This window comes from Diabrotica virgifera, chromosome 8 (genome assembly GCF_917563875.1).
Source record: "Diabrotica virgifera virgifera chromosome 8, PGI_DIABVI_V3a".
NCBI lineage: Eukaryota > Metazoa > Arthropoda > Insecta > Coleoptera > Chrysomelidae > Diabrotica > Diabrotica virgifera.
Window position 1 is genome coordinate 212,461,286 of NC_065450.1, and position 27,114 is coordinate 212,488,399.

Genomic DNA, 27,114 nt, shown 5'->3' on the forward strand with positions numbered 1-27,114 from the left:
AATTGCACTCGACCTCTGAAATTAATATAGAATTTTTGCTCTCGTGACACTTTGACATAATTTCACTCGCCTTCGGCTCGTGAAATTAAAACTGTCAAAGTGTCACTCGGGAAAAATTCAGTAATTTCAGAGCTCTTGTGCAATTACTACTGATAATTTTTGATAATATCCCGTCGTCATGTATTACGTCAGATGCCCTTAGTTACTAGGCAAATATGAACATTCAGTGACATTACTGACAATTAATGTTTTACAACTTGTCACAGAGAACACCAAGAAACAGGTTTAGCAAATATTCAGGTGAAGATATCAATAAAATATTAGTTAAGATGATTTAAAAAGACAGTTTTATTCATGAAATAATCTCAACGACTTACACTCAATCTCTAAAATTATTATCGAATTGTTGCCCTCGTAACACTTTAACATAATTTCAGTCCCCTTCGGGTCGTGAAATTGAAGTTGTCAAAGTGTCACTCGCGAAACAAACCGATAATTTTAGAGCTCTTGTGCAATTACTACTGATTATTTTTAAAGATTTTAATGTCCAATCATGTAGTAAGATTTTGCATCACGCGTTTAATTCTGTCCAATCAAATTATTATTATACTGGGAATAATCTACTTACATCATTATACTGAGAATAATTCTTAATTATTTTGTTTCTGTTTAATAGGGCTTTTCATCGATTGTCATTTGTTTCGAGCTTCTGTCATATGTTGTATAATCTGTGTATAATATTAATATGCAGGGATTATACGGCATATGACAGACGCTCGAAACAAATGACTGCGAATGAAAAGCCCTATTACAACGACTTTTACAGTGTTGACAGCTGTCACATTTAAAAAAATTAACCAAAATAAACTTTTAGCTCTACATCTAAAGTCAAATTGTAACGAGGGAAATACAAATCGCAATTTTAAGCGCCCGAGTGTAATTTCATGAATAAAACTAAATTTATAAATCATTTTAACGAATATTTTATTGATATCTTTGTCCGTATACTTGCTAAACCAGCTCATGCTGTTCACTGTGACAAGTTGTAAAACATGAATTATTGTGATAAATGTCACTGAATGTTTATTTACAAAGACTTGAATTTTGTATGTGAGTATTAAAAAATAATCTTGCGAATATCACACGACCGTAAGAATAAATAAGAAAATAATGCTCCAGTTTTTTTCTCAAATTTTTTTGCCATTCGGCAATAGTCAATCTAGACCTGCGGGCTCTAGTGTCTATTGCCAGGTAACAAAATTTTAGAAAATTGTCGCATTATTGTCAATTTATTCTCACTTTCTTGTGATATTAATGATGACAATAAAGCATATCAATCTATTCTATTCTAATATAAAATTTTCAATATAGAATTATTTTCAATTATCCACGAAACAATGTACTTCATTATATTCCTGATTAAGTCGCAACTCAATTTTACTACATTAATGCTATTAAAACCGTTCCAGAGAATAGGGATCTTAATTATTTGCAACTTTATTAGACCTATTGTTCCGTATAATTAAGACTAAAAGCAAATAATGAAGTTTTTTGTACTTATAACAGAAATGACTACAAATTGAACATAAAAGGACCTTAATTCATCACACTTGACAAACAGTTTCTCGGCAATGTCGACAAGTAAGAGGTGGATAAATAAACAAGGGTTTTGTTTTGCCACAAGGATTTGATTTTGGGTAGAGAGTGTTTGAACTGGGAAGACTAGCAAACTTTAGGATACGTGTTTGAATACACCTCGGGTGTATTCAAACACCTTGGGTGTAAATATGACGGGAAGTCTTAAAATGGGCGTACGAGCTTTTAGGCAGCTAGAGAAAACGAAATTTATGAGAAGAAAAGTTTCAGAATATTATTATCCATTAAATTAATGTAAAGTAAATAATCTTGAGGAAGCCTTTTCTCCCTTTCCTCTAATATTTAGAAAAGAAACAAAATTCTGAATAATTTCCAATTACTAAAGGATTAAGACAAGGATAGACCAAGTATATGGTTTTCACTAAAAACAACCACCACATATTACTACAAACGGGATTCAAATTGAAAAATAATTAAGTTACAAAGACTTGGGAACTTTAATAAACGAAACTGATGACTAAAACAATAGAATAAAAAGACGTATCGGAATTTCCAGGACCACCTTCATAAAGATTAGAAAATTCTTCTGCAACAGAGATATAAGCATCCCTCTACGATTAAGAATGCTAAGAGACTACGTATTTAACAAGCTATTATACGGTGTAGAGGCCTGGACTCTCAAACAGAACAACACAAATATATTGAAAGTTTCGAGATGTGGTGCTACCGTCGAATGCTGAAGATAAGTTGGATTGAAAGAGTCACAATCGTTGAAAGATAGGAAAGACCCAAAAATTTTGTTAACGATAAAACGAAGAAAACTAGAATATTTGGGTCAGTTGATGAGAGGATACAAATACGCATTACTTCAAAATATAATGCAAGGAAAAATAGACGGAAAAAGGAATCCAGGGCGTAGAAAAATGTCATGGTTTCGCAATTTGAGAGAGTGGTTTGGATGAACTTTTTAGGTCAGCTATAAAATGTCAGTCACTAATGAACTTTTTAGGTCAGCTATAAACAAGGTCAAGATAGCCTTGATGATTTCCAATCTCCGATAGGAATGGCAGAAGAAGAAGAAGAAGAAGACAAGGTCGCGCAATGGCTCCAACCTTATTTAAAATTTATTTAAATTAAGTACTGCGATAATGAATACATAATACTTGTTATCATAGATACATACATGTATTTATGGTGTTAATACACTTATGAAACAGGTGTGTTATCATCTTCGTCAACTTATCAGAACCGAATTTAATTATTTCATCTAAAATATTTCCTGATCCCCTGCCTTTTCACTGTATATATTGTTTATTCTCAGGGCCGTGCGGCGCTATGATGCGGTGAGGCAGTCGCATCAGGCGGCATCACAAGGGGGCGGCATAATCAGTAAAATGAAAATACACCAAAATAATCATAGGAATAAGAAAGGGTGTGCAAAATAGAACATTTGAAAAATAACCGATGGTGTGTCACTCGAGTTTAAGGCTAAGGCCAGACAAGCGATAATTTACGTCGCCGTAAGAGCAGTAAAATGGAGCGCGAAAAATGGGTATTATCCTAGGTTGCTGCGCGATATTTTTCAGCTCGTCTGGCCATCCACTACTCTCACCGTGGGACCCATTTTCGCGCTTCATTTTACTGCTCTTACGGCGCCGTAAATGATCGCTTGTCTGACCTTAGGCTAAAGCATGCCACTCTGTAAACTTAGTTTTAAAAGTGAAATCGTTTTCTTCTACAGAAACAATACCCTTTTTTTATATAATTTTTGTATTTTTGTACACTTTTTTTTTTCTGGTTCAACAAAGCGTTGGGAAGCTCTGAAAAAATATGTTTCACAACTAACTTTGAAACCATTAAGCGATACTAGTATATGGTCAAGTCAAATACAGTAGGAAAAATGAAAGAATACCCATGAACGAACATATAAAACACGCTGTATTTTCCTGTCACCGTGTCACAAAGAAAATTGTCCAACGCAAGTACATGTAATAATAATTCTTACATGTACTTGCGCTGGACAATTTTTTGTGTGACACGGCGACAGGAAAATACAGCGTGTTTTATATGTTCGTTCATGGGTATTCTTTCATTTTTTCTACTGTAGATGCATTGAAACCTCTAAGATTTTGTGAAATAATATGATGCCTTATTCGAAATAATAGAAGAAGTCAACAAAGATACAGAAACTAAAGTCAAAACTCGAGGATTAGCAAAAAATATTAAAAATTATAAATTTATATGCGGTGTAGTTCTTTGGCATGATATTTTATTTCATATAAATTCGGTCTCAGTCTTGAAGATGTTGTAACATGTAACTATAAATTTGTCAGATGGTGCAAAAAGGTTGTCAGAAACAATAAAAAAAATTAATAGCTACAGATAATCTGGCTATGACTAAACGAAAATTACTGCTAATGAAATTGCAGAAAATCTTGATATAAGCTCCGAATTTCCAGCGAAAAATGAAATTCGAGCTAGGAGAAAAAAGCGTCAGTTTAATGACGAAATATCTATGGATGAGCTCTTAACAGAAGAAGATAAATTTAAAATAATTTTTTTCATCTATATTTTAGACATTGTCATTAATTCTTTGATTGTTCGATTTTCACTTCTAGAAATTCATAAATAAATGTTTGATGTTATTTTTAAATTGGGGAAAATAAATGATAAAACACTAAAAAAATATTGTATGAACCTTCAATCAATACTTTCAATAAAAAAAGAATCGGATATACAGGCAAATGATCTTCTAGAATAATTGTGTGATATATCCCAAATGATAACATAATATGTAGTCCATGAAACCGTTAGAAGTTTTGAACTATTTCTGTACCAAATGTAGTTGTATCGCTAACAATTTTATTAACACTTTCTGTCTAGAAAATAGTGAGTGAGGAAAGAAGTTTTTCAAAATTAAAAATTATTAAAAACTGTTTACGAAGCTCCATAAGACAAACAAAACTAAAAAAATAGCACTCATTTCAATAGAGTCCTCACTGGCTGCTACTTTAGACTACACCAATCTGATTGACGAATTTGCCAAAATTAAAGCCAGAAGGGTAAAATTGTAATTTTTGTAAATGTCATTTAATGTTAATACGTATTTCATTTAATTTAAATTATGTTTTCTTTTTAAAATAGAAGTGTGTTCATTTTGTGCAGTTGCATTTAATAAAAATAAAAGTTAAGTTATATTTAAGGGACGGCATTTCGAAGACTTGCATCATATTGAAAAAATGTACCGCACGGCTCTGTTTATTCTTTTTGTATTTTTTGTATTTTTTGCTTCTCCTGTATTTCTATATTTTGTATATTACCTATTATCTTCTTGGTTGTAACATGCATTTGGATTGTTTTGCAAAAGCTCTATACAGTGTGTTTTGAGTTGAGATGTTTGGTTGTCCTTTCTAATGTTTTTTATATTGGGTAATGTTGGGGACACAGCGTTCTGTGTCCCCAAGAAATATGTTTCTATTTGACTATACCGTTGATTGAAAAATTAATATTACCTCAATACATCAATCAACGACTATTCTTTTGATCGAATGCCTATCTTTTTTTACGTAATATTAGTTTGTTGACTGAGTTTCTTTTCTGAAAACAGAGTTTTAAGCATTGGTTTCCTCGAAAGCGGCACCGACCAACTGCGACCGTAACACTGCGATGAATGACGTCATAAAAACTGTACCACGCAAAATAATAGCGTTGGTTTCCAAGGATGCGTTGGAAGCCACCGCTTGCTGAGTTTGCACATTCCATTGTCGCTGTGAAGAACCTTGAATTTTTCACCGTAATCTGACGTAATTCATCGTGTAATAAATAGTGTGATGTTATGCCTTCTGGTCCCAATTAATTAAAACTCTATACTTTGTATGTAAATAACTTTATTGGTATCCATAAAGTCATCAGTTTGAGAGATATTGTAAGTTTAAAATGAATGAATGAATGAATCAAAATAACTATACCGTTTCATTTTTAACGTCCAATATCTCGAAAACTAATGACAATCGTTACCAGTAAGGAGTATATTATTTACATAGAAAGTATTGGAGAATCGAAAAATTTCGCTAAAATAGTAATTCCCTCAGTGGCGTAGAATTTGGGAAGGGTCAACCAATTAATGTCCCCTGTCGTACGCCTCTGGTGGTAGCTAGAAACTTTTATTTATCACAATTTAGTAGACTGTATAGTACTCACACTTTCTGTCAAGTATGATAAGGATACGTCAAATAGTTTGAAAGTACTTGGTAAAAATAATTTTTAAATTTTTAAATAAAACACCCTGTAACTCAGTAACTATTCACATTTTATTTAAGTGATTTTAGACCAATCTTAATATTTTTAGGTCTAGAATCTACAACTTAGAGATTCGACATTCTTAATGAAACTTAACCCAAAAGGGCCCGTAGTAATATAATTTCAAGAAAAAAAAAGAAGAGGAAAAAAAGACAAAAAACTTGTTAATTAGTGAAAAATTCCCAGGAACCCAATTATCGAAACGGCATTTAAAAATATTTAATCCCCGCGACTGAAGTTTAACTGAAATTTGAATTGATCAATACATTTATCGAAAATATACATAAAAATAAAAATAATAAGATTTAATACAGGTTAGTATTTCTTTGGCAACAACCGCGTTTTTGCAATTGAAAATAGAGTAATATTTAATAAACAAATTCAATATCTCAAAAAATATTAAATATTTTTGCACCAATTTTTTTTTAATTAATACTGGTAACATAGCGCAATTTATCTTGTAAAATAGGATATTTTATAGTGCTGATTTAAAACGCTAAAAATAATTTTATGTAAATTGGTTTTTAAAGTTTTATGTATAATTATAAATAAATAGGGGGCCAAATTTAATTTAGTAAGTCTTTTGTGAAAGTTTTACCCTTCAAATTTAAAGAAAACAATCCTATAGACCTTCATTAGTAATTGGATGACCTCAGCAGTTAAAAAAGTAATTTTTTTGCAAAAATGACCCCTTTTTAATTATTTAAACAATGATCCCCTTGTATGATTTGGATACTTTCTTGAAAATATCTTTTGAACCCACATAAACTTTGATATAAAATTTGTTTCAATCTGTACGAATTTACATTTTGATTTACATGTAATGTAATTTTATTTTACTAGAGTATAAGTACTTTGACAAATGTTTAATAATTTTATGTTATGCATCAATATCCCGTTATTTCAGCTTGAATACTAAGAGTTTTTTACTCGCCAAAAAAAATATACATTCAATTACCTATAACTCACTTTTAGTTAACATTAAAAGGTTTTTCGTAAGGGGTTTATTTCATTTTTTTATTAGCTTCAATTTTGATATTAATAACTTTTTTGTAAAAACTTACAGTTTTTGAGTTATTGATGAAAAATCGGTTAAAATCATGCATTTTTCTAAAGAAAAATTAAAATCTTTGATCTTTAATAACTCAAAAAGTTTTGATTTACCTATTTTAATAACTTTATACAGGGTGTCCCAAAAGTAGTGGAACGGTCGAATATTTCGCGAACTAAACATCGGATCGAAAAACTGAAAAATACGTGTTCAATCATTTTCAAAAATCTATCCAATGACACCAAACACCAACCCCCACTACACCCCCTGGAGGTGGGGTGGAGGGTAACTTTAAAATCTCAAATGGAAACCCCTAGTTTTTCTTGCAGATTTGGATTCGTTACGTAAAAGTAAGCAACTTTTATTCAAGACATTTTTTCGAACTGTGGATAGATGGCGCTATAATTGAGAAAAACGATTTATCCTGATACCATAGGTAAATTATAGAAACGGTCTAATATCTCGAGAAATACACTTTCAAATGAGAAACCAAAAAAAAAGGTTTTTAATACTTTTCGAAAACCTATCGAATAACACTAAACATGACCCTCCAACCCACCCCCTGGAGGTGGGGTGGGGGGTAACTTTAAAATCTTAAATATCAACCCCCACTTTTTATTACAGATTCGGATTCGTCATGAAAAATTAAGCAACATTTATTCGAAACATTTTTTAGAATTGTTGATAGATGGCGCTTTAATTGGAAAAATACGATTTATTAGCGCCATCTATCAGCAATTTTAAAAAATGTTTCGAATAAATGTTGCTCAATATTTCATGACGAATTCGAATCTGCAATAAAAAGTGGGGGTTGCTATTTAAGATTTTAAATTTACCTCCCACCCCGTCTCCAGGGGGTGGGTTGGAGGGTCATTTTTGGTGTTTATCGATAGGTTTTCGAAAAACATTAAAAATCTCTTTTTTGGTTTCTCATTTCGAAGTGTATTTCTCGAGATATTAGACCGTCTCTATAATTTACCTATGGTATCAGGATAAATCTTAGAGTATGGAAAATTTTTTACCCTCTCCCTGGAGTGACCGCAACGAGAACGAAACTGAAGCCAAAACGAAGTTAGAACCAAACACGAGTGCCAGTGGCGTATCGCGTAGGCCAGAAGAAACTATATAAAACTACATAATTAAATAATATTGCTCGTAGGTTTAGTTCAATTTTCTATTTTTATTAATTACACAATATTATGCATGGCTTACATAGAAAGATTGAAACAAATAACAGTATTTTAGTATGTTGAACTTTTATACCCACTCAAAATTAAACAGGATTAGGAATTAGGGGATGTGACAAAAGCAAACTTTTTGAATTATTGATTTATGATAGATATCTTTATTTCACATAGGTTGCAAAATTTCGGCTCCAATACTATATTTAAATAGGATTTATTTTTTCGAATTCTGAGAAAAAAGTTACAGGGGTGAAAAACCAAGAGACAATTTAGTGTGATTTTTATTTTCAAAGATCTCATTCAAAAGAAACTTTTTATTTATTCTGAGGGACTTTCAGCCCTCGGTAATAATTTAGTCCTTCATTCTACGTTTAAATTTTTCAAAAGTATTACTTTTTTCAGTATAGGGCTTTTCATTCACAGTCATTTGTTTCGAGCTTCTGTCATGTGTCACATAATATTAATATATTTACGTCATACGTTATTGGTATATAACAATGATACAAACTAGAGACGTATGACGTAGATATATTAATATTATGTGACACATGACAGAAGCTCGAAACAAATGCCAATCGATGAAAAGCCCTATAGGGCTTTTCATTCACAGTCATTTGTTTCGAGCTTCTGTCGTGTGTTACATAATATTAATATATCTACGACATACTTTATTGGTATATAACAATAATACAAACCAAAGACGTATGACGTAGATATATTAATATTAGGTGACACATGACAGCAGCTCGAAACAAATGACAATCTATGAAAAGCCCTATTGGAAAAAAATGAACACCATGTCAGTGGTAATATTTTCCAAATTGAATATTCGCTATCTTTGTCGTACAACGCACTCAGTCGAACAGAATGTGCTGACAAGACAGCGGCAATTTTAGATATTTGGCACGGCTTTAGGAATAATAATAACGTTTGATCCAAAATTATTGTCACCATAGGTGGCTCTCAACGACAGAGATAGATATACAGTGCATGTCTGTTCTTAATTCAGATATACTACTTTCCAGTTTACGTCAACTTTGCAGTGCACGTCAACTTAACAAGAAAAGGTAGGTTATGTAGAGATGTTGGTGGTGGACATATACAGCATCCTGTTTGATTTTATTTATTATTGTTACTTATAATTGTGTTAATTCTTTTTATTTTAGATTAAAGTTCTGTGTTAAAGGCTTTGACTGATTTTTTATGTTTTATAACGTTAATCAAAATTAATTGATAAAAATTCAGATTAAAGCAAGACATACGTAATTTTTTGCACGGCTAGCTTTGATCCAATAATTGTGTATCGCTCGTTATCTTGAGTTGTTTATTAAATAATAATGATAGTGTATTGGCTAAAGAATTTAAAGGCCGCGTCTCACCATCAAATAATTTGATCAAACAGTTTGAGCAAACTTGACGTACTTGAGGAAGTACGTCAAAGTGACGTCACAATTGCAGTTTTTTTTAAATTCTAAAAATCTGTGCTCTCACTATCAGTCTAGTTTGATCAAATTTTTTGTATTGAGTTGTTTAACTTGTTTGTACTTTATTTAAAATTAAAATTTTTCATTATTATCCACAATGAACACTCAGGATGTGACGTCACTAACTGTCACTTTCAGTTTGCTCAAACCAGTTTGATCAAATGATTTGATGGTGGGACGCGGCCTTAAGACGTGAAATTAATAAAAAGTTATTTATTGTTTATTATTTATGGAAGATCCCAAGCAGAGACTACACCAGGATATATATTGTGATATAAGCATTTTGTTGTTAAAGATATTCAAAATTTATCTAAGCGTTCCATAGTAACAATATATTATTAAAAAAATCACTTTTCCTCTTTTCTCGATTAAGTATTATCTTTTATGGCATAGTATATAAATTATTATAATCACTAAATACATAGTTAGTGAAAAATTATCATATTAATTAATTGAATTAATAATTTAAGCGATGATACAAGTATAGTATTTTTACTACAAAAACGTTATTACGTAGGTCAAAATTTTTGACGTAAGAGAACTGTCAAAACATTAGAATGTGACTTCATTATTGCCATGATTATTATAAACATGGCAATAATGAAAAGTCACATTCTAATGTTTTTACAGTTCTCTTACGTCAAAAATTTTGACCTACGTAATAACGTTTTTGTAGTAAAAATACTATAACAGTTATCCAAGAACATTCAAAAGTCATCTCAAGTTAATGGTGACAATGTCATTGTCAAGTAATGTTTATAGTATTTTTACTATAAAAGCGATATTACGTAGGTCAAAATTTTTGACGTAAGAGAACTGTCAAAACATTAGAATGTGACTTTTCATTATTGCCATAGTATGTTTATAATAAACATGGCAATAATGAAAAGTCACATTCTCATGTTTTGACAGTTCTCTTACGTCAAAAATTTTGACCTACGTAATATCGCTTTTGTAGTAAAAATACTATATGTACATATCCATACCAGTGAAAACTTTACTACATATAATTTGCCGTGTAAAAAAAGAAAAAGTAGAGATAGCCGTAAAATATTTGCGCCTGTGCTCTTAAATAATTTTTTTACATATAAACAAAGTAAAATCAAGCAATAAAATGTTTAACAACAAAAAAAGTCAATAATATGTAATAACAATATACGCTATTAATTCCATTTTCGAAGTTGCCACAATATATTTTATAATTTCATTTATTTCGTACCGTTTCGTACCTACACCACTGGTAAAATGGTGATTTTTTATGTTACTTTTAATTTTACATGTAAATTTTTCTCATTTTATAACTTAACGATGTAATTTTAATTATGTAATAAGGTACATTGAAGTGTTAGTTTTCAAATTATTAACCATTTAAGAGGCAATATCTAAGAATATAGGAGTATTTATTGAATTTTCATCTACGCACACATAACAGAAATATTTATTTACCTGTAAAATGTAATTCGCACTTATTTCCTGTTGCTGTCGCTTTTACAACCGTAAGCCGAACACATCACCATTTTAAAGAGTTAAAAAAATTGCTAGTTTTCACTCAGAAATCGCACAGAAATCACTAATAAAACTAGTGGTGTCAAACATCAATGAGAACCAACCGTATTAAAATACGGCTTCACTTCCGTTCGAAAAAGAGATGGCGTGATAGTTCTCCAGAGAGAGAAAAAATTTTCCATGCTCTAAGGGATAAATGGTTTTTCCCAATTATAGCGCCATCTATCCACAGTTCGAGAAAATGTATTGAATAAAAGTTGCTTACTTTTACGTAACGAATCCAAATCTGCAAGAAAAACTAGGGGTTTCAATTTGAGATTTTAAAGTTACCCCCCACCCCACCTCCAGGGGGTGTAGTGGGGGTTGGTGTTTGGTGTCATTGGATAGACTTTTGAAAATGATTGAACATGTATTTTTCAGTTTTTCGATCCGATATTTAGTTCGCGAAATATTCGACCGTTCCACTACTTTTGGGACACTCTATATAACAAATTTTGCTTAGAATTTGTCCCTCTATCGAATTATGGGGTTATTTTTAATAAAATAATTTTCACCCCCGAGAAGGTGTGGTATACACCCCAGGGATAAAGCGCAAGTTGGAATCATGTCACCTTTGTTCCTTGAGATATTCTCTAACCACTCACCAATTTTCATAAAAATCGATGTAGGTTCAACGAAATCGGAGGTAATAGCTCATATCCACCTTCAGTGACTCCTTTCAAAATGTCTACTTAATGCGCTTATTGACATTTTTCAATCTCTCTTCAATCTTAATTCTAATTTAAACTCTTAAGACTAGCTCATTCGAATTTTATGATATGTATTCTAAATTTGTTGGGTTGGTCATATTATTTTTATAAACTCCTGTATAAAACTAAGACAAGAAGCTTATTTATAATGTTTTGCTCTGAACCGTCTTTTTCTTTGAAAAATCATCTGCTATAAAAGTTGTCCTATGATGCATTTCCAAATTAATTGTAATTATAATACCTATCAGATAATCCTAATAATAAATATCGTGTACCCCACTGCTAGATAAAAATCGATTACAAACTGTTCCTGACACTGAGATTTATAATGCACGATTTCAAACATCAGTCCTTTAACAAAAAAAGTATGCTTCACTTCAGTATGTGAATACTAAACAAAAGTACAGTTCTTTATATGAAGCCAAATTACATAAAGGAAAGTAAAAAACAAACCCTCCGTTAAATTTGCTTTTATATTGAAAATTTGTGAAGATTACTTTTGTATTTCGTTTTATTTTTTTAAAGAAAATTGTTTCGTTTTTAATCTTAAGAAAAAACTGGTCGTTCGTATAGTGATTCAGTTCTTATTGAAGCAAAAAATCATAGATTTAATTTAATTGACTTTTTCAAGTTGCAATAAATTGTATATCTAAATATACAGTGAGGCCCTTTGAGTTGGAATAAATTCATTTTCTCGAGAATGGACGACTCTAGAGGAAAATCCCGAAACAGGTCGATTTTTATTTTCAAATTATAATTTTTTGGCATATATATCATACTAGTGACGTCATCCGTTTGAGCGTGATGACGTAGTCGATGATTTTTTTAAATGAGAATAGGGGTCGTGTGCTGCTCATTCGAAAGGTCATTCAAATCTCTGTTCAATAATATAACCATTATTATCATTACTTATACAGGGATCCCAAAATTTTTTTGATTTAAATTTTTTGAGACAAAAAGAGGAATGTATAAAATTTAGTTAATGCAAAATACGTTTTACTGCTCTCAATAAACATAAAAAATATTATTTTGAAAAACAAACATTCCTTTTCGCTTAAATAAATGCCCAAACTGCTAAGAGGCAGGTGGGTGGCAGCTTTAATATTGAAGTTAAACGAAAAACAATATTTATTTATTAAATAAACATGTTTTTCTGTTTTCGGACAACAGTGCAAATGTATTTCGAATTAAATAAATTATATACATTCTTCTTTTAATCTCAATTAATTTAATTCAAAAAAATTGTTTTTTTGGGGACACTATATAAATAATTATTCCAGATGGATGACGTTACTAGTATGATATATATGCCAAAAACTTATAATTTAGAAATAAAAATCGACTTGTTTCGGGATTTATCCCGTGACAGGCAACTCTACAGTGTTGCCTGTCACCTCTTAAAACATAATGACCTAATTAATTAACCCACTTACCACCTGTGGGCAGGGCCGCCGAGAGGGCGGTACAGCCGATACATTTTACCAGGGCCCGGCGATGTAGGAGCCCGGCGTCGACCAGACCAAAGAAGTAAATTTTTCCCGTTTTTTTTGGTCTTCACTTAATGTCCATAATACGTTTAATTAATCCTCGACTATATTTAACATGACCTTTAGTTGATTGGCTGTAAAATTTTAACAGCAATAAATCACAGACGTCAAATGCTGCAGTCAAGTCAGATAACTATGGATATGGAGATTAAAAATATATCAGGGCTTCTAGAAGATTTACAAAAAATCAGAAATTGATTGAAGAATATAAAAGGTCGGAATCTAAAGGGATCAGGTCTTCCATTGTTGAAGAATCTAAATTAGTTACCAGCAATTATGGAATAAATCCAGAATTTACATAAAATAAAGAAAGACGGCGCAAGAAGCCAGTGAGATTTTTTGATGATTGCCTGGGCCTAGTAGTGATGCGACTGATAATTTTGAGCCCGACGCAATATTTCACTGTGAACTATTTAATATTGTCAAATAATAAGCAATTTAACCAGAATATTTAATGCGACAAATGAAGTTCATTCGTTATTTAACATTTTGTGATCATTCCGAGATGACGATGACGAGAATATTAAGAAAAAAATTGATATATTACGCGAGTTTTATAAAGAAGACATCAGTGAAGAATTGATAGATGCATTTTTTATCTGAGAGCGATATACTTTTTGAATAATAAGATTAGCTCCTTTGTCCCCATCCTTCTTATTAATTAGTTTCATCAATTAATCCATCATTGCCGCTCCCCCATATTTCAAAAATTAATTTGGGCTTTACCTGCAGCTTTTCTATTCGTTCCTTTTTCCAGTTTTTTGTACTTCTTGTCGTTTATGTGAATTTCTTCGTTTTTGGTAATTTTAGTTGTTTTTGGTTCCAACATTATTTGTTGTTCCTCTATATAACTTCTTTAACCCATTTGGTGAGTCGTGCCGAAAGACTTTTGAATATAATAAACACAACAAATTTATCGCTAGAGGAAAAAAGAGCAATAGAAGAAATATGTGTAAAATATTCCGATGTGTTTTTCTTAGAAAACGATTATTATTGGAGCCACTTAGTGAAATTCAATGTTATAGAGGAAGGGTATATAATTGAGCTGTATCATATATTAATGGATTTGTTTCCATTTGGCTGTCTTATTACACTTTATGAAAGTACAATAAATAGTGTGACAATAGTGGCAACTTTCTCCAATCTTCTTCTTTACGTGCCATCTCCACGACGAAGGTTGGCCATCATCATTGCTATTCTAACTTTTGACACTACAGCCCGAAAGAGTTCAGTTGAGCTGGATCCAAACTATTCTCTGATTTCTCTGCCAGGATATTTTTCTTCTTCCTAAGCTGCGCCTTCCTTGAATCTTTCCCTGCAATTTCGCCAGTAGATTTACTTAATAAAATTAAACATCTCAAATTAGATTATTTTGCACATTGCCGGTAACAGTCGCAGAAGCGAAAGGATCCTTTAGTTTTCTTTCCCGCATAAAGAATGCTGTGATATCTACAATGAAACAGGATTGGTTAATAAACTCGCCTATCAACTTTGTGCATTGAAAGTGATTTGGTAAAATCATGCGATTTGTCGAAAATTATAGACATCTTTTCCAATCAGAAAACTCGAAAAGGACCTGTATCTTATATATAAAAATCAATTGCTGTGCGTTAGTCTCGCTAAAACTCGAGAATGGCTGGACCGATTTGGCTAATTTTTTGTGGAAGTTCAGGGAAGGTTTATACGGTTTTATATTGTCATTTTAGTAGCCACCAAAATTTTTACAGCTATATGTATAAAATGCTCTTTTTACAGTGGTTGTTGCCATACTCCTCCAAAACGACTTTACAGATTTTTATGAATTTTTGCAAGTTTACTCGACCGGACCGGGAGTAGGTTATTATCTATATTTCATACCCGTGCGTCTTAAGGGGGGTTGCCCCCTGATATTTATTTCTATTTTTTCGGAAAATCTCTTTTTTTTTTAAATGTTATATTATGTGGAACGTAAAGATACATACAACGCTAAAATTTCACTTTTCTATCACTAACTGTTATTTTTTAATGGCCATTTAAATATTTTACACCTATATAAACAAAAGAAAGTCGTGACAGTTACCAACACATAACTCGAGAACGACTGAATAGATTTTTATGACATTTTCCATGTGTATTTGACCGGACCGAGAATAGGTTGTTATGTATTTTTCATATCCGTACGTCGTAACGGGGGCTGCCCCCCTAAAATATTTTTTTATTTTTTTGGTCAAACTGTTTTTTCTTAATTTTATGTGATGTGGAAGGCAAAGGTAAATACAACCCTAAATGTTCACTTTTCTATCTTCGACCGTTATTTTTTAATAGCCATCTAAAGTTTTGCATCTTCTTATATATAAAAATCTATTGCTGTGCGTTAGTCTCGCTAAAACTCGAGAATGTGTGGACCGATTTGGCTAATTTTTTTTTTTTTTTATTTACAATTTGCTTCAACCACAAGGGTTATTAGCAATGAACTGTATTTACATCAAATTACAAAATTTAGGTATATTAAATTTGGTTAATGAGTCCTATAGTACGTAAAAAATTAAGAGTCTTACATGAATTACTTTCACTTAAACAATCTTTAATTGTAGTTGGTAACTGTTGATGTTGCCGTTCTATAACGTAGAGGGGACAGTCTATTATTATATGTTGCACTGTTAGTTCACTATCACACACATAACACATCGGAGGGGCTTCCTTCTTTAATAAAAAGTCGTGGGTGATCTTCGTATGACCAAGTCGCAATCTGGACATGAGCACTTGGTCTCTTCTCTTTGTAGGATGTTTCGACGGTGATATACTTTGTTTGATTGTTCTTAATGTAGAGTTTGATTCGTTCCAGTTTGTTTGCCATTTTGTCATGATCTTGTTTTTAAAATATTGCTTTAGATCAGTATGAACGCAAGTAGTTATGATGTCTGTTAAGGGATTCTCACTCGCATTTTTTGCTAATGTGTCAGCTTTATCATTTCCACTTATCTCGCAATGTGATGGTACCCAGAGGAACTGAACTAATCTTTGATTTTGTTGGCATATCAAGAGTTCCGCCTTAATTAAGAGGAGGATAGGATGTTTGGGGTATACCCGCCTCAAGGCCGTTAATGCACTTAGGGAATCGCTAATGATTATTGAGAATTTGATGTCATGTGTGTTAACAAACTTTAATGACTGGAGGATAGCAAAGAGTTCAGCTGAGAATATGGAGGTTTGGGGAGGGAGCTGGTAGGAACTGTTATAGTTATCTGTTGTGAAAGCCGCTCCTACTCCATTTGCAGATCTGGATGCATCGGTATAAATATGGATGTGATCATTAAAACCATTTAATATCTCTAATAATCTCTGATTGAAGATTTTTGCTGGTGTGTCACCTTTCTTGAATGCAGATAGGTTTGTATTACAAGCAGGAAGAGTAATTGTCCATGGTAATATGTGTTGGCTGACTTTAAAAGTATTGTAAGTGTGTGGAATTATTGTGTCTAAGCTCTGTAACGTTGCTTTCACTCGATGATAAAACGGAGGATCCAATCTTTTCCCACAATTAAATGTCGATGGAAATCTATCTGTAAATGTGTTTTTATAAACAGGTACATGTGGGTTAGTTGATACTCTTAAGGCATACATGAGGCTAAGGTATTCTCTCCTGAGTTGAAGGGATGGTTCGCCTGATTCAACATACATACACTCAACTGAGCTTGTGTAGTGTGCTCCCAGTGCAATTCTAATTGCTGAATTATGAACTGTGTCTAGCACTTTCAATAGTGAACCTTTGGCTGAGTTGTAGGCAACAGCAGCATAATCTAGTTTTGAACGAATTAGGGTTTTGTATACAGTCATAAGAGTTTGGAAATCGGCACCCCATTGTTTATGAGAGATACTTTTCATTAAGTTAAGGCCGTTTTGAACTGACAGACGGAGAGAGTGGATGTGGTCTTGCCAAGATAGTCGGCTATCCAGTTTTACTCCCAAAAAGTTGATCGATTCTGAATACTTTATTGGTAAATTTTTTAGGAAGAGTTTCGGTGGATTTACTTGTTTCTTTGGAGTTTTACTGAAGATCATTGCTTTCGTTTTAGTGGGTGAAAATTCTAGGCCAGTAGTATTCGACCAATTCTCTAGTTTGTAAATGGCTTGCTGTATATGGGTCGTCATTGTTGATATATTTTTACCACGACAGAATATAACAAGATCATCAGCAAATAGACGGGCTTTGACTAATGGGCTAAGTGACTTAGCGATGTCATTGATGGCAATAAGGAAAAGTGCAACACTAAGAGTAGACCCTTGAGGAATACCGTTTAATTGGATTTTAGAGTCTGAAAGAAAGTTGTCTATTCGAACTTTGAAGTTTCGCCTATATAAAAAATTATTAATAAACTTGATAATATTTCCTTTAATCGACCAACTTGACAGGATTCTTATGATATCTGATCTCCAGATTGTATCATATGCACGCGTTATATCAAAAAATACAGCCAGACATTCTTGACCACATCCAAATGACTCATGAATTACAGATTCAATATCCACTATGTTGTCTAATGTAGATCTGGACTTCCTAAATCCACTTTGTATAGGGCTAAGTAGCTGTCGACCTTCTAGGTACCACATTAGTCGGTTGCTTGCCATTTTTTCAAGTACTTTGCACATATTAGATGTTAGGGAGATTGGTCGGTAAGACTCTGGGTCCGATTTATTCTTGCCCTGTTTAAGAACTGGTACAATAATGGAATCGTACCAGTCAATGGGGAAAACATTATTTGTCCAAATGAAATTATAAAGATCCAAAAGATATTGTTTTCCTTCCGTTGGCATAGCTTTTAAAAATGTCGTAGGGATGTTGTCAGGCCCTGGGCTAGTGTCTTTAACTTTGTTTAAAGTTTCTAACAGTTCATCCATCGTAAATATGGCATTTAGAGGTAAATTATTGTGGTCATCAAGATTTATACATGCATTATTAAATTTATTTTTATGGGCTAGGAAACTTGTAGATAGATTTTCGTCACTGCTATGTTGTTGGTATACGTTTGCTAGTACGGAGGCTATTTCTTGCTTAGTTGAATAAATATGGTTATGATGTTCTAGGTAATGAATGGTGTTAAATGATTTTTTCCCGTACATTCTGCTTATCATTTGCCAAACCTCAGAAGTCGGGGTAGATGAATTTAAAGATGATACATAATTTTTCCAGGCTTCTCTCTTACTCTTCTTTAAGGTGTATCTACAATACGCCCTTAATCTTTTGAATTCTAGCTGGTTATTTAAAGTTGGGTGCCTTCTTAATTTATAAAACGCCTTTTTTGACTCTTTAATTGCTGCTTCGCAGTGGGAATTCCACCACGGGACTGGAGCACGTTTTTTTGGAAATTTTGAATAACCTATGGACTCGTGAGCTATTGACGTTAAAAACTGTACGAGATGGAGTACTTTGGAGTTAATATCAATGTCTGTATCAAAGGGCTGAACCAACTGAGAAATTTTTTGTGAAATTAAAGAGGAATATAGAGACCAATCTGCATTTTTCAGACACCATTTATTGGATGGAATTGATGAGGAGATATGGTTATTGTTCGTAATTAGGATAGGAAAATGATCGCTTCCATGCAAATGGGATGTCACATCCCACGACAGAGTTGGTTGTAAGACAGGGTCACAGAGGGATAAATCTATTGGGGATCCATTGCCGGTGGAAATATTGAACCTTGTGATTCTTCCATCGTTAAGGATATTCATATTAGAATCTGTAACAATTTGTTCGATTTTACGTCCCAAGGAATCTGTTTTTTTACCTCCCCAAAGTATATTGTGGGCATTAAAATCGCCTAATATAATACGCGGTTCTGGAATTTGATTGAAGAGTTCAGTTATTTCTTTTATGGACGGGTCTAAGTTCGGAGGAAAATAAATATTACATATATTGACTTTGTGGGGGCCTTTTATAGATACTGCTGTTGCCTCCAACTCAGTTCTTAAACGTATTACTTCGGTATTAAATGAGTTATGGACATATATTACTACTCCCCCACTAGCATGGCTAGCAGTTATTCTGTTCTTATAATACGGAGTATAGTTCCTTAAATTATGACAGTTATCTTCTTTGAAGTGGGTTTCTTGTAGGCATATTACAGATGGTTTAAACTTAGCTATAATTAATTTAAGTTCTTCTAAATGGGTGTAATACCCATTTAGGTTCCATTGCAGTATACAGTTGAATGTTGTATTAAATTTCAGCAGAGGCGTCGCTGCTGTATTCACTGTGATCAGTAGAGAAAGCGGATAATAATAGCTGTTTATTAATCTTAGTTTTTAATCTTGTACAGCGACTTTTCAGATACTTGGGAGTTAATGCTGGATGGATTTTAGTTAAAAAATTGAGTAGTCCTTCGATATCTTCTGTATACGTTTTTGCAATGCTGAGAGGATCTGCAGAGCCGTATGCATTTTCAAAGAAATCAATTAGTTCTTCCTGGGTTAAATATCCGTTGTCAGAATTATCTTGGAAAAAAGAACTAGTGCATTTAATAAGATCTTCTGCTAAAGTCTTATTATCTTCAGGAATAGTTTTTGCTTTCTTAGATTTACGCAGAGGTTCTTTAAATGGGTTCTGGTCTACTGATGTTGAAGGAGACGTTATTTCTGACACCGCTCGTTTAGACGATTGAGTGTCAGAGGGTGTAGGAGGTTGGTTTTGGCTGTGATTATTCATTTCAACATTATCTGGCTGGATAGGTGTTTGAATGGGATTTGAATCAAATAGAGAAGTATTGGTTGTTTCTTTTGATTGTGGACTGGTGGATTGTTGCGAAGATTGTGAAGGATGGATAGTTGGCTGAGCATCTGTTATGATAGGGTGGCAATTTTGGATATAATTTGGTTGAGCAGTAGGTGATGAATTTTCGATAGATGTTTGAGTGTTTGTATTTTTTTTGCACTGAGAGGCTAGATGACCTTGTTCTTTACAAATGTAACAAGACTGTTTTTCAAGTGAAAAATAAATTCGATAATTGATTTGTTCATAGTTAATTAATATAGACTCAGGAATATTTTCCAGATTTTTAGGAGAAATGTAAGTATAGCGTCGGAAACTCAAGATATGCTTAAATAAAGAGTTAGTTGTACCTATTCTTAGAAAATCCAATGGAGTTAATTGATGAATTGCAAAATTTTGTAGTTGAGTCTCTATAATACTGTGAGGTATTGATGGGGGGACATTAGAAATTATCAGTTTTTCGCTTGGTGTGACTAACTTCCTGGCTTGGATACGTTCCTGATTGATTACTATTGTTCCATTATCTGTTCTTAAAAATTCGGTGACTGTTTCTTCAGTAGTAAAATATACGCAAATACGATCATTTACAATCCTGGAAATGGCGAGAATTTTATTGGGATCGACTTTAGTTGCTATGGCATTTAAATAATCTTCAATTTTTGTATTTGGAAGTGAATTGAATAAAATGGCTTGGTTTTTGCTTGCGAATTTTTTGTTAGGTTGAGTCAGAGCGGTTGAATATAATTTTGATTGATTGGATGGATTAATGACATCTTGAGAATTTTGAAGTTCAGAAGATCTCTCCTCTGAAATTTCCTGCATATTGGGCCTATGTTGCCTGATTACGGCCCTTGTGCTTGGACAGGTTCATTAGTAATTAAGCTACTTAATTACCTCGTTACTGGTATTTATAACCGTTGTTTACTGTTTGTTGATTAAAAAATAGTAATAAAGATGATCTAACTTACAGTTTGATCCCAAAATCGGATTAAGCACTATATAATACACTATTATACCAACTTTGATAATTTTCTAACAAGTAAAACCACCTTAATTTTGATAAAAACTAAGAGCTAATCGGAAACACTGTTTACTAGTTAAGAAACCAGTTTCGAATCCGATTTGGCTAATTTTGATGTTGAATTATTTGTGGAAGTTCAGGGAAGGTTTATACGGTTTTATATTGTCATTTTAGTAGCCACCAAAATTTTTACAGCTATATGTATAAAATGCTCTTTTTACAGTGTTTGTTGCCATACTCCTCCGAAACGACTTTACCGATTTTTATGAATTTTTGCAAGTATACTCGACCGGACCGGGAGTAGGTTATTATCTATATTTCATACCCGTGCGTCTTAAGGGGGTTGCCCCCCTGATATTTATTTCTATTTTTTCGGAAAATCTCTTTTTTTTTAAATGTTATATTATGTGGAACGTAAAGATACATACAACCCTAAAATTTCACTTTTCTATCACTAACTGTTATTTTTTAATGGCCATTTAAATATTTTACACCTATATAAACAAAAGAAAGTCGTGACAGTTACCAACACATAACTCGAGAACGACTGAATAGATTTTTATGAAATTTTCCACGTATATTCGACCGGACCGAGAATAGGTTGTTGTGTATTTTTCATATTCGTACGTCTTAACGGGGGCTGTCCCCCTAATATACTTTTTTGGTCAAACTGTTTTCTCTTAATTTTGTGTGATGTGGAAGGCAAAGGTAAATACAACCCTAAATTTTCACTTTTCTATCTTCGACCGTTATTTTTTAATAGCCATCTAAAATTTTGCATCTTATATATAAAAATCAATTGCTCTGCGTTAGTCTCGCTAAAACTCGAGAATGACTGGACCGATTTGGCTAATTTTGATGTTGAATTTTTTGTGGAAGTTCAGGGAAGGTTTATACGGTTTTATATTGTCATTTTAGTAGCCACCAAAATTTTTACAGCTATATGTATAAAATGCTCTTTTTACAGTGTTTGTTGCCATACTCCTCCGAAAGGACTTTACCGATTTTTATGAATTTTTGCAAGTATACTCGACCGGACCGGGAGTAGGTTATTATCTTTATTTCATACCCGTGCGTCTTAAGGGGGTTGTCCCCCTGATATTTATTTCTATTTTTTCGGAAAATCTCTTTTTTTTAAATGTTATATTATGTGGAACGTAAAGATACATACAACCATAAAATTTCACTTTTCTATCACTAACTGTTATTTTTTAATGGCCATTTAAATATTTTACACCTATATAAACAAAAGAAAGTCGTGACAGTTACCAACACATAACTCGAGAACGACTGAATAGATTTTTATGAAATTTTCCACGTATATTCGACCGGACCGAGAATAGGTTGTTGTGTATTTTTCATATTCGTACGTCTTAACGGGGGCTGTCCCCCTAATATATTTTTTTGGTCAAACTGTTTTCTCTTAATTTTGTGTGATGTGGAAGGCAAAGGTAAATACAACCCTAAATTTTCACTTTTCTATCTTCGACCGTTATTTTTTAATAGCAATCTAAAATTTTGCATCTTATATATAAAAATCAATTGCTCTGCGTTAGTCTCGCTAAAACTCGAGAATGGCTGGACCGATTTGGCTAATTTTGATGTTGAATTTTTTGTGGAAGTTCAGGGAAGGTTTATACGGTTTTATATTGTCATTTTATTAGCCACCAAAATTTTTACAGCTATATGTATAAAATGCTCTTTTTACAGTGTTTGTTGCCATACTCCTCCGAAACGACTTTACCGATTTTTACGAAGTTTGGCAGTTATGTTTGGTTTGACTGGGAGTAGGTCTATATCTATATTTCATACCTATACGTCATAAGGGGGTTACGTATGACGTCATAACTCTCAGAATAATGACGTGAAAAATACGAAATTAATTAGGTGTACTCCTTGCTATTCAGTTTATTTATTTTTATCAACTTTTATTCAAGTTTATGAAATTTTGTTTCATTTTATTTAATGATATTTAATTTTAATTTTATTTTATTTTGATTAATCAACACCTATATTGTTGGAAAACCCCGAACCCAATTATAAATACAGGGTTGTTTTGAATGTAAATAAAATAAAGCTGTTATATTCATTATAAGATAAACAAATTTAAGATTGCAACTGTTGCACTGCAAGCTTTATTTTGTTACTTCTAACTAAACTTTATTACTTCAAACATCCTGTGTAATTCATTAAAAATAATAATAAAAACTCATTCACATCGAGCATTTTTTGTTTATTAATTACGAATTCCTTTTGTTTATTTTAAGTTTATTGTTTACAAAAGTTTGTTCTTATCTATTGAGGCAGTACGAAGTCTGCCGGGTCAGCTAGTTATAAATATTTTCGTATATAATATCACAAGAGAGAAAATTTTGCCGGCAATACTTTCGACTGGTATGAAAGTTTGTTCCCTGGCAATTCTCGCGAATTAAATTTTGACTTAAATCACGAGACGTCAGTCGAGTGATTTTGTCAAAATTTCATAAGCGAAAATTACCAAAAGGCAACGAACTTGAATTAAACCAGGAGAAAATTTTGCCGGAAATAATTTTCTCTCGAATAATATTCGACAAGACTATTTCACGAGACAATTAATGCACCATATCAACGAAATATAATCTGTATTTCTTTATTTATTTATTTATCTTTATTTATTATCTGTCATAATTTTGTCGCTGAGATTTCACGTCGTTAAGGAGTTTTGTCAGTAGGACACGAAGCGTTGCTATGCCGTTTTATCAGTTAAAAACAGTCTAGTGAAATAGTCACTATTATAAATATAATCAAAATTTAATAAAATTTATATTTGAAATGTTTCTTATGACATATTTTTACTATTGATAATTTTATTTCTATAAAAGTTGAACATTTTCGCTCTTCACTTTTTGTCGGGGGCCCGTTCGCCACTTCTTGCCAGGGCCCGCTCATTACACTCGGCGGCCCTGCCTGTGGGAGTCATATATGTTGCCCTAAAGTCGCATCCATAGGAATGTTATCCATCCTTTGGATTTTAGGATGTTCATATTTATATGACTTTTAGTCTGTTTTTAAAAGGTTTCAACCTTTGTATTTTTGGGTGGCTCACCATGTGCTTGTAACACTGATGATGCTCTTGTTATAGAGCGAAAACGTTTTGCTTCTATGTTTGTAGCAATATAGGGGCTTTTTAAACTAATATACCTTTTACCAGGATAAAAATTTTTTATTAAATTTTACTTGAAATTATCCTTGTTATACAGCCAGCTACAGGAATTTCTTCCTTGTGGATTGATACTTTTTTATTAAATTAATACGAACAATAATTGAATAGGTACTTACTTTATAAACCTTGAATTTGTCCATAAGTGCATCAAAACAGGAAAACACGGCGTTCATCGTACTCACTAACTCCATAGCGTCTTCGACAGTAGTTGAATTAAAACCAACTAGCTCACAGAACATCACAGTTACTGCATCAAAAGACTGAAAAAGATTTTTTTGTAATTTAGATTAATCTAAAGCTATAAAAGATGTAAAAATTGGTAAAAATGAGGAACACAATTCAGTGGTCGTTTGCCAAAACGAACTCTGGCGACCTCTGGCGACTATTCCTCTTCATAAGGGTGGCGAAAAATGTAATGCCTGCAACTATAGACCTATTGCCTTACTACCGGTACTCTCCAAAATTATTGAGAGACTCATTAAAACTCGCCTTATGTCCTTTATCGTTGATAACAACATTTTATTTCAAAATCAATTCGGCTTTTTAACTAATAAATGTACCACTGATGCCATGTTTTCTGTACTACAAGAGGTTTATCAAGCACTAAACAATAATCTTTATACTGCCACTGTTTTCTGTGACCATGCCAAAGCTTTTGATTGTGTAAATCACGACATCTTGATTAAAAAACTAAATTTCTATGGAATTAGAGGTATTTCTTTGAATTGGTTCCAATCCTACTTGAATAATAGGAAACAACTAGTTAGAGCAACTGATACTGACTATAGTCTCAAAAACATTGTATGCGGAGTACCGCAAGGTTCAGTATTGGGTCCTCTTCTGTTCCTTATCTTTATCAATGACATCACTAATTTAAAAATCGATGGGAAAATTTTTCTTTTTGCTGATGATACCAGTATCACTTGGAGCAACTCGACTATAACATCGCTTCATGAAACTATAACTTCGGATCTACTGACGATAAAGACCTGGTCGGACTCTAATTTACTCTCTTTTAATGTAGATAAAACAGTAGCAATATCCTATAAAGGAGCTCTTCAACCTTTGCCTCTTAATAACAGCCAGATCTGTACCGTTGGTTCTATAAAATTTCTTGGTATTTTTTTAGACAGCAACCTCAAATGGTCCCTTCATATCGATTCGTTAAGTAAGAAACTGGCCTCAGCTTGCTATGCAATAAGATCTGTCTCAAGGGAACTCAATTTAGCATCTTCTAAAATAACATATTTTTCGTTATTAGAGTCTCATCTTCGATATGGTCTTCCTTTTTGGGGTTCTAGTACAGCTGCTCAATATGATGTTATTTTTAAATTGCAAAAAAGAGCAATAAGGTATCTGTTTGGCCTCAGAAGATCTACACATTGCAGAAGTTACTTCAGGAATCACGGAATTTTAACACTTGCATCTTTATATATTCTAGAAACGGTTTGCTTAATTTGTAAACACCTTCATGCCTTTCCAGCACGGCCCAATCATCTTTACTCCACCAGAAATTCAATCTTTGATATTTATTTACCGATCCCATGCATTGAGTTAGTAAAGAAATCTATATTATATTCCGCAAAAAAACTTTACAACCATCTGCCTTTACAACTTAAATCTGCAACATCTTTCCCAAAATTCCGTAAACTGGCAAAAGCCTATCTATCTAAAAGACCATATTATTCAATAGAAGAATTTCTTAATGAATAACTAAGAAAATTGGATAAGAAACTTAATCTTTTAAGAAAATTGGGTTTCATACGCAGTAGCTTAAACTGTCAATTCCTAATGTTGTATTTTATTTGTTGTAAGTATGTTCAATTTTCAATCTGCAATGTATATAAATTTTGCAATTAATTGTTTTTGTCTTTGGTTTTATATCTTATTTACTGTATATTGACGATTTATCTAATTTTATTAAATTGTAGTTGTTATTTATTTGTTGTTGATATTATTTTTCTTTTGACTGTATGTAAGCTTTGTCCATAAAATTGTAAAAATTTTCAGTGACAATAAAGCATATTTCTATTCTATTCTATAAAAGCAGATATGTCCATTTTTGGGACTTTTCAGAAGAGCAAATTCAAATTTCCACGGCGGCCATAAAATTACAGTTTTTTCTTATACAGAGTGAGTTTTATGTATGGAAACACTCAATTATCTCGAAAACGGCTTGCACAATTTTTATAGATTTTGGTAAGTAGGAGTTTTCTAATGCGACCGATATTATAGTGCTAATTACATTGTTGTCATATTTTTCGTTTTTCTGGAAATCTAATGAACTTTCGTATTTCAAATGGAACACCCTGTATATTTTTTCCTTTTGAAGTCCTTAAGAAATACTGATTATTTTTCATGTTATATTCCCTATACCTAAATGCCACAATTTCGGAGTTATTGCTACATTTATTTTTAAAAATAATTTTAAACAAAAATAATAAAAATCAATTTTTTTGGCCCGAGTAAACACTATTTTAGGTTGTTTGGATCATTGGAAACAAAAAAGATCTTTCGTAATTTTTCTCTAAAATTAATCGTTTCCGAGTTATAAACAATTTAAAACTGAAAAAAAAAAATCGAATAATGACGATTTTCAAGGTTCAAGAACACAAATTGACAATGTTATTTTTAAACAGCGAAGTAACCAAATTCAAGCTCAAGCCTTATTTTATCAGTTCCCGATAAGTAATTTGAGATTGTTTCATTTTAAAACATTGTTTTTTA

At 32.5% G+C, this 27,114-nt stretch overlaps 1 protein-coding gene across 1 annotated transcript in view; it reads right to left on the reverse strand.

Annotated features, from left to right (window-relative positions):
- Nucleotides 1-27,114, reverse strand: part of LOC114331771 (soluble guanylate cyclase 89Da-like) — a 176,138-nt gene that overhangs the window by 33,094 nt on the left and 115,930 nt on the right. Inside the window, exon 9 of the mRNA XM_050657619.1 lies at nucleotides 24,504-24,647. Within this exon, the coding sequence (XP_050513576.1) occupies nucleotides 24,504-24,647 (144 nt within the window). The remainder of the gene's footprint in view (nucleotides 1-24,503; nucleotides 24,648-27,114) is intronic.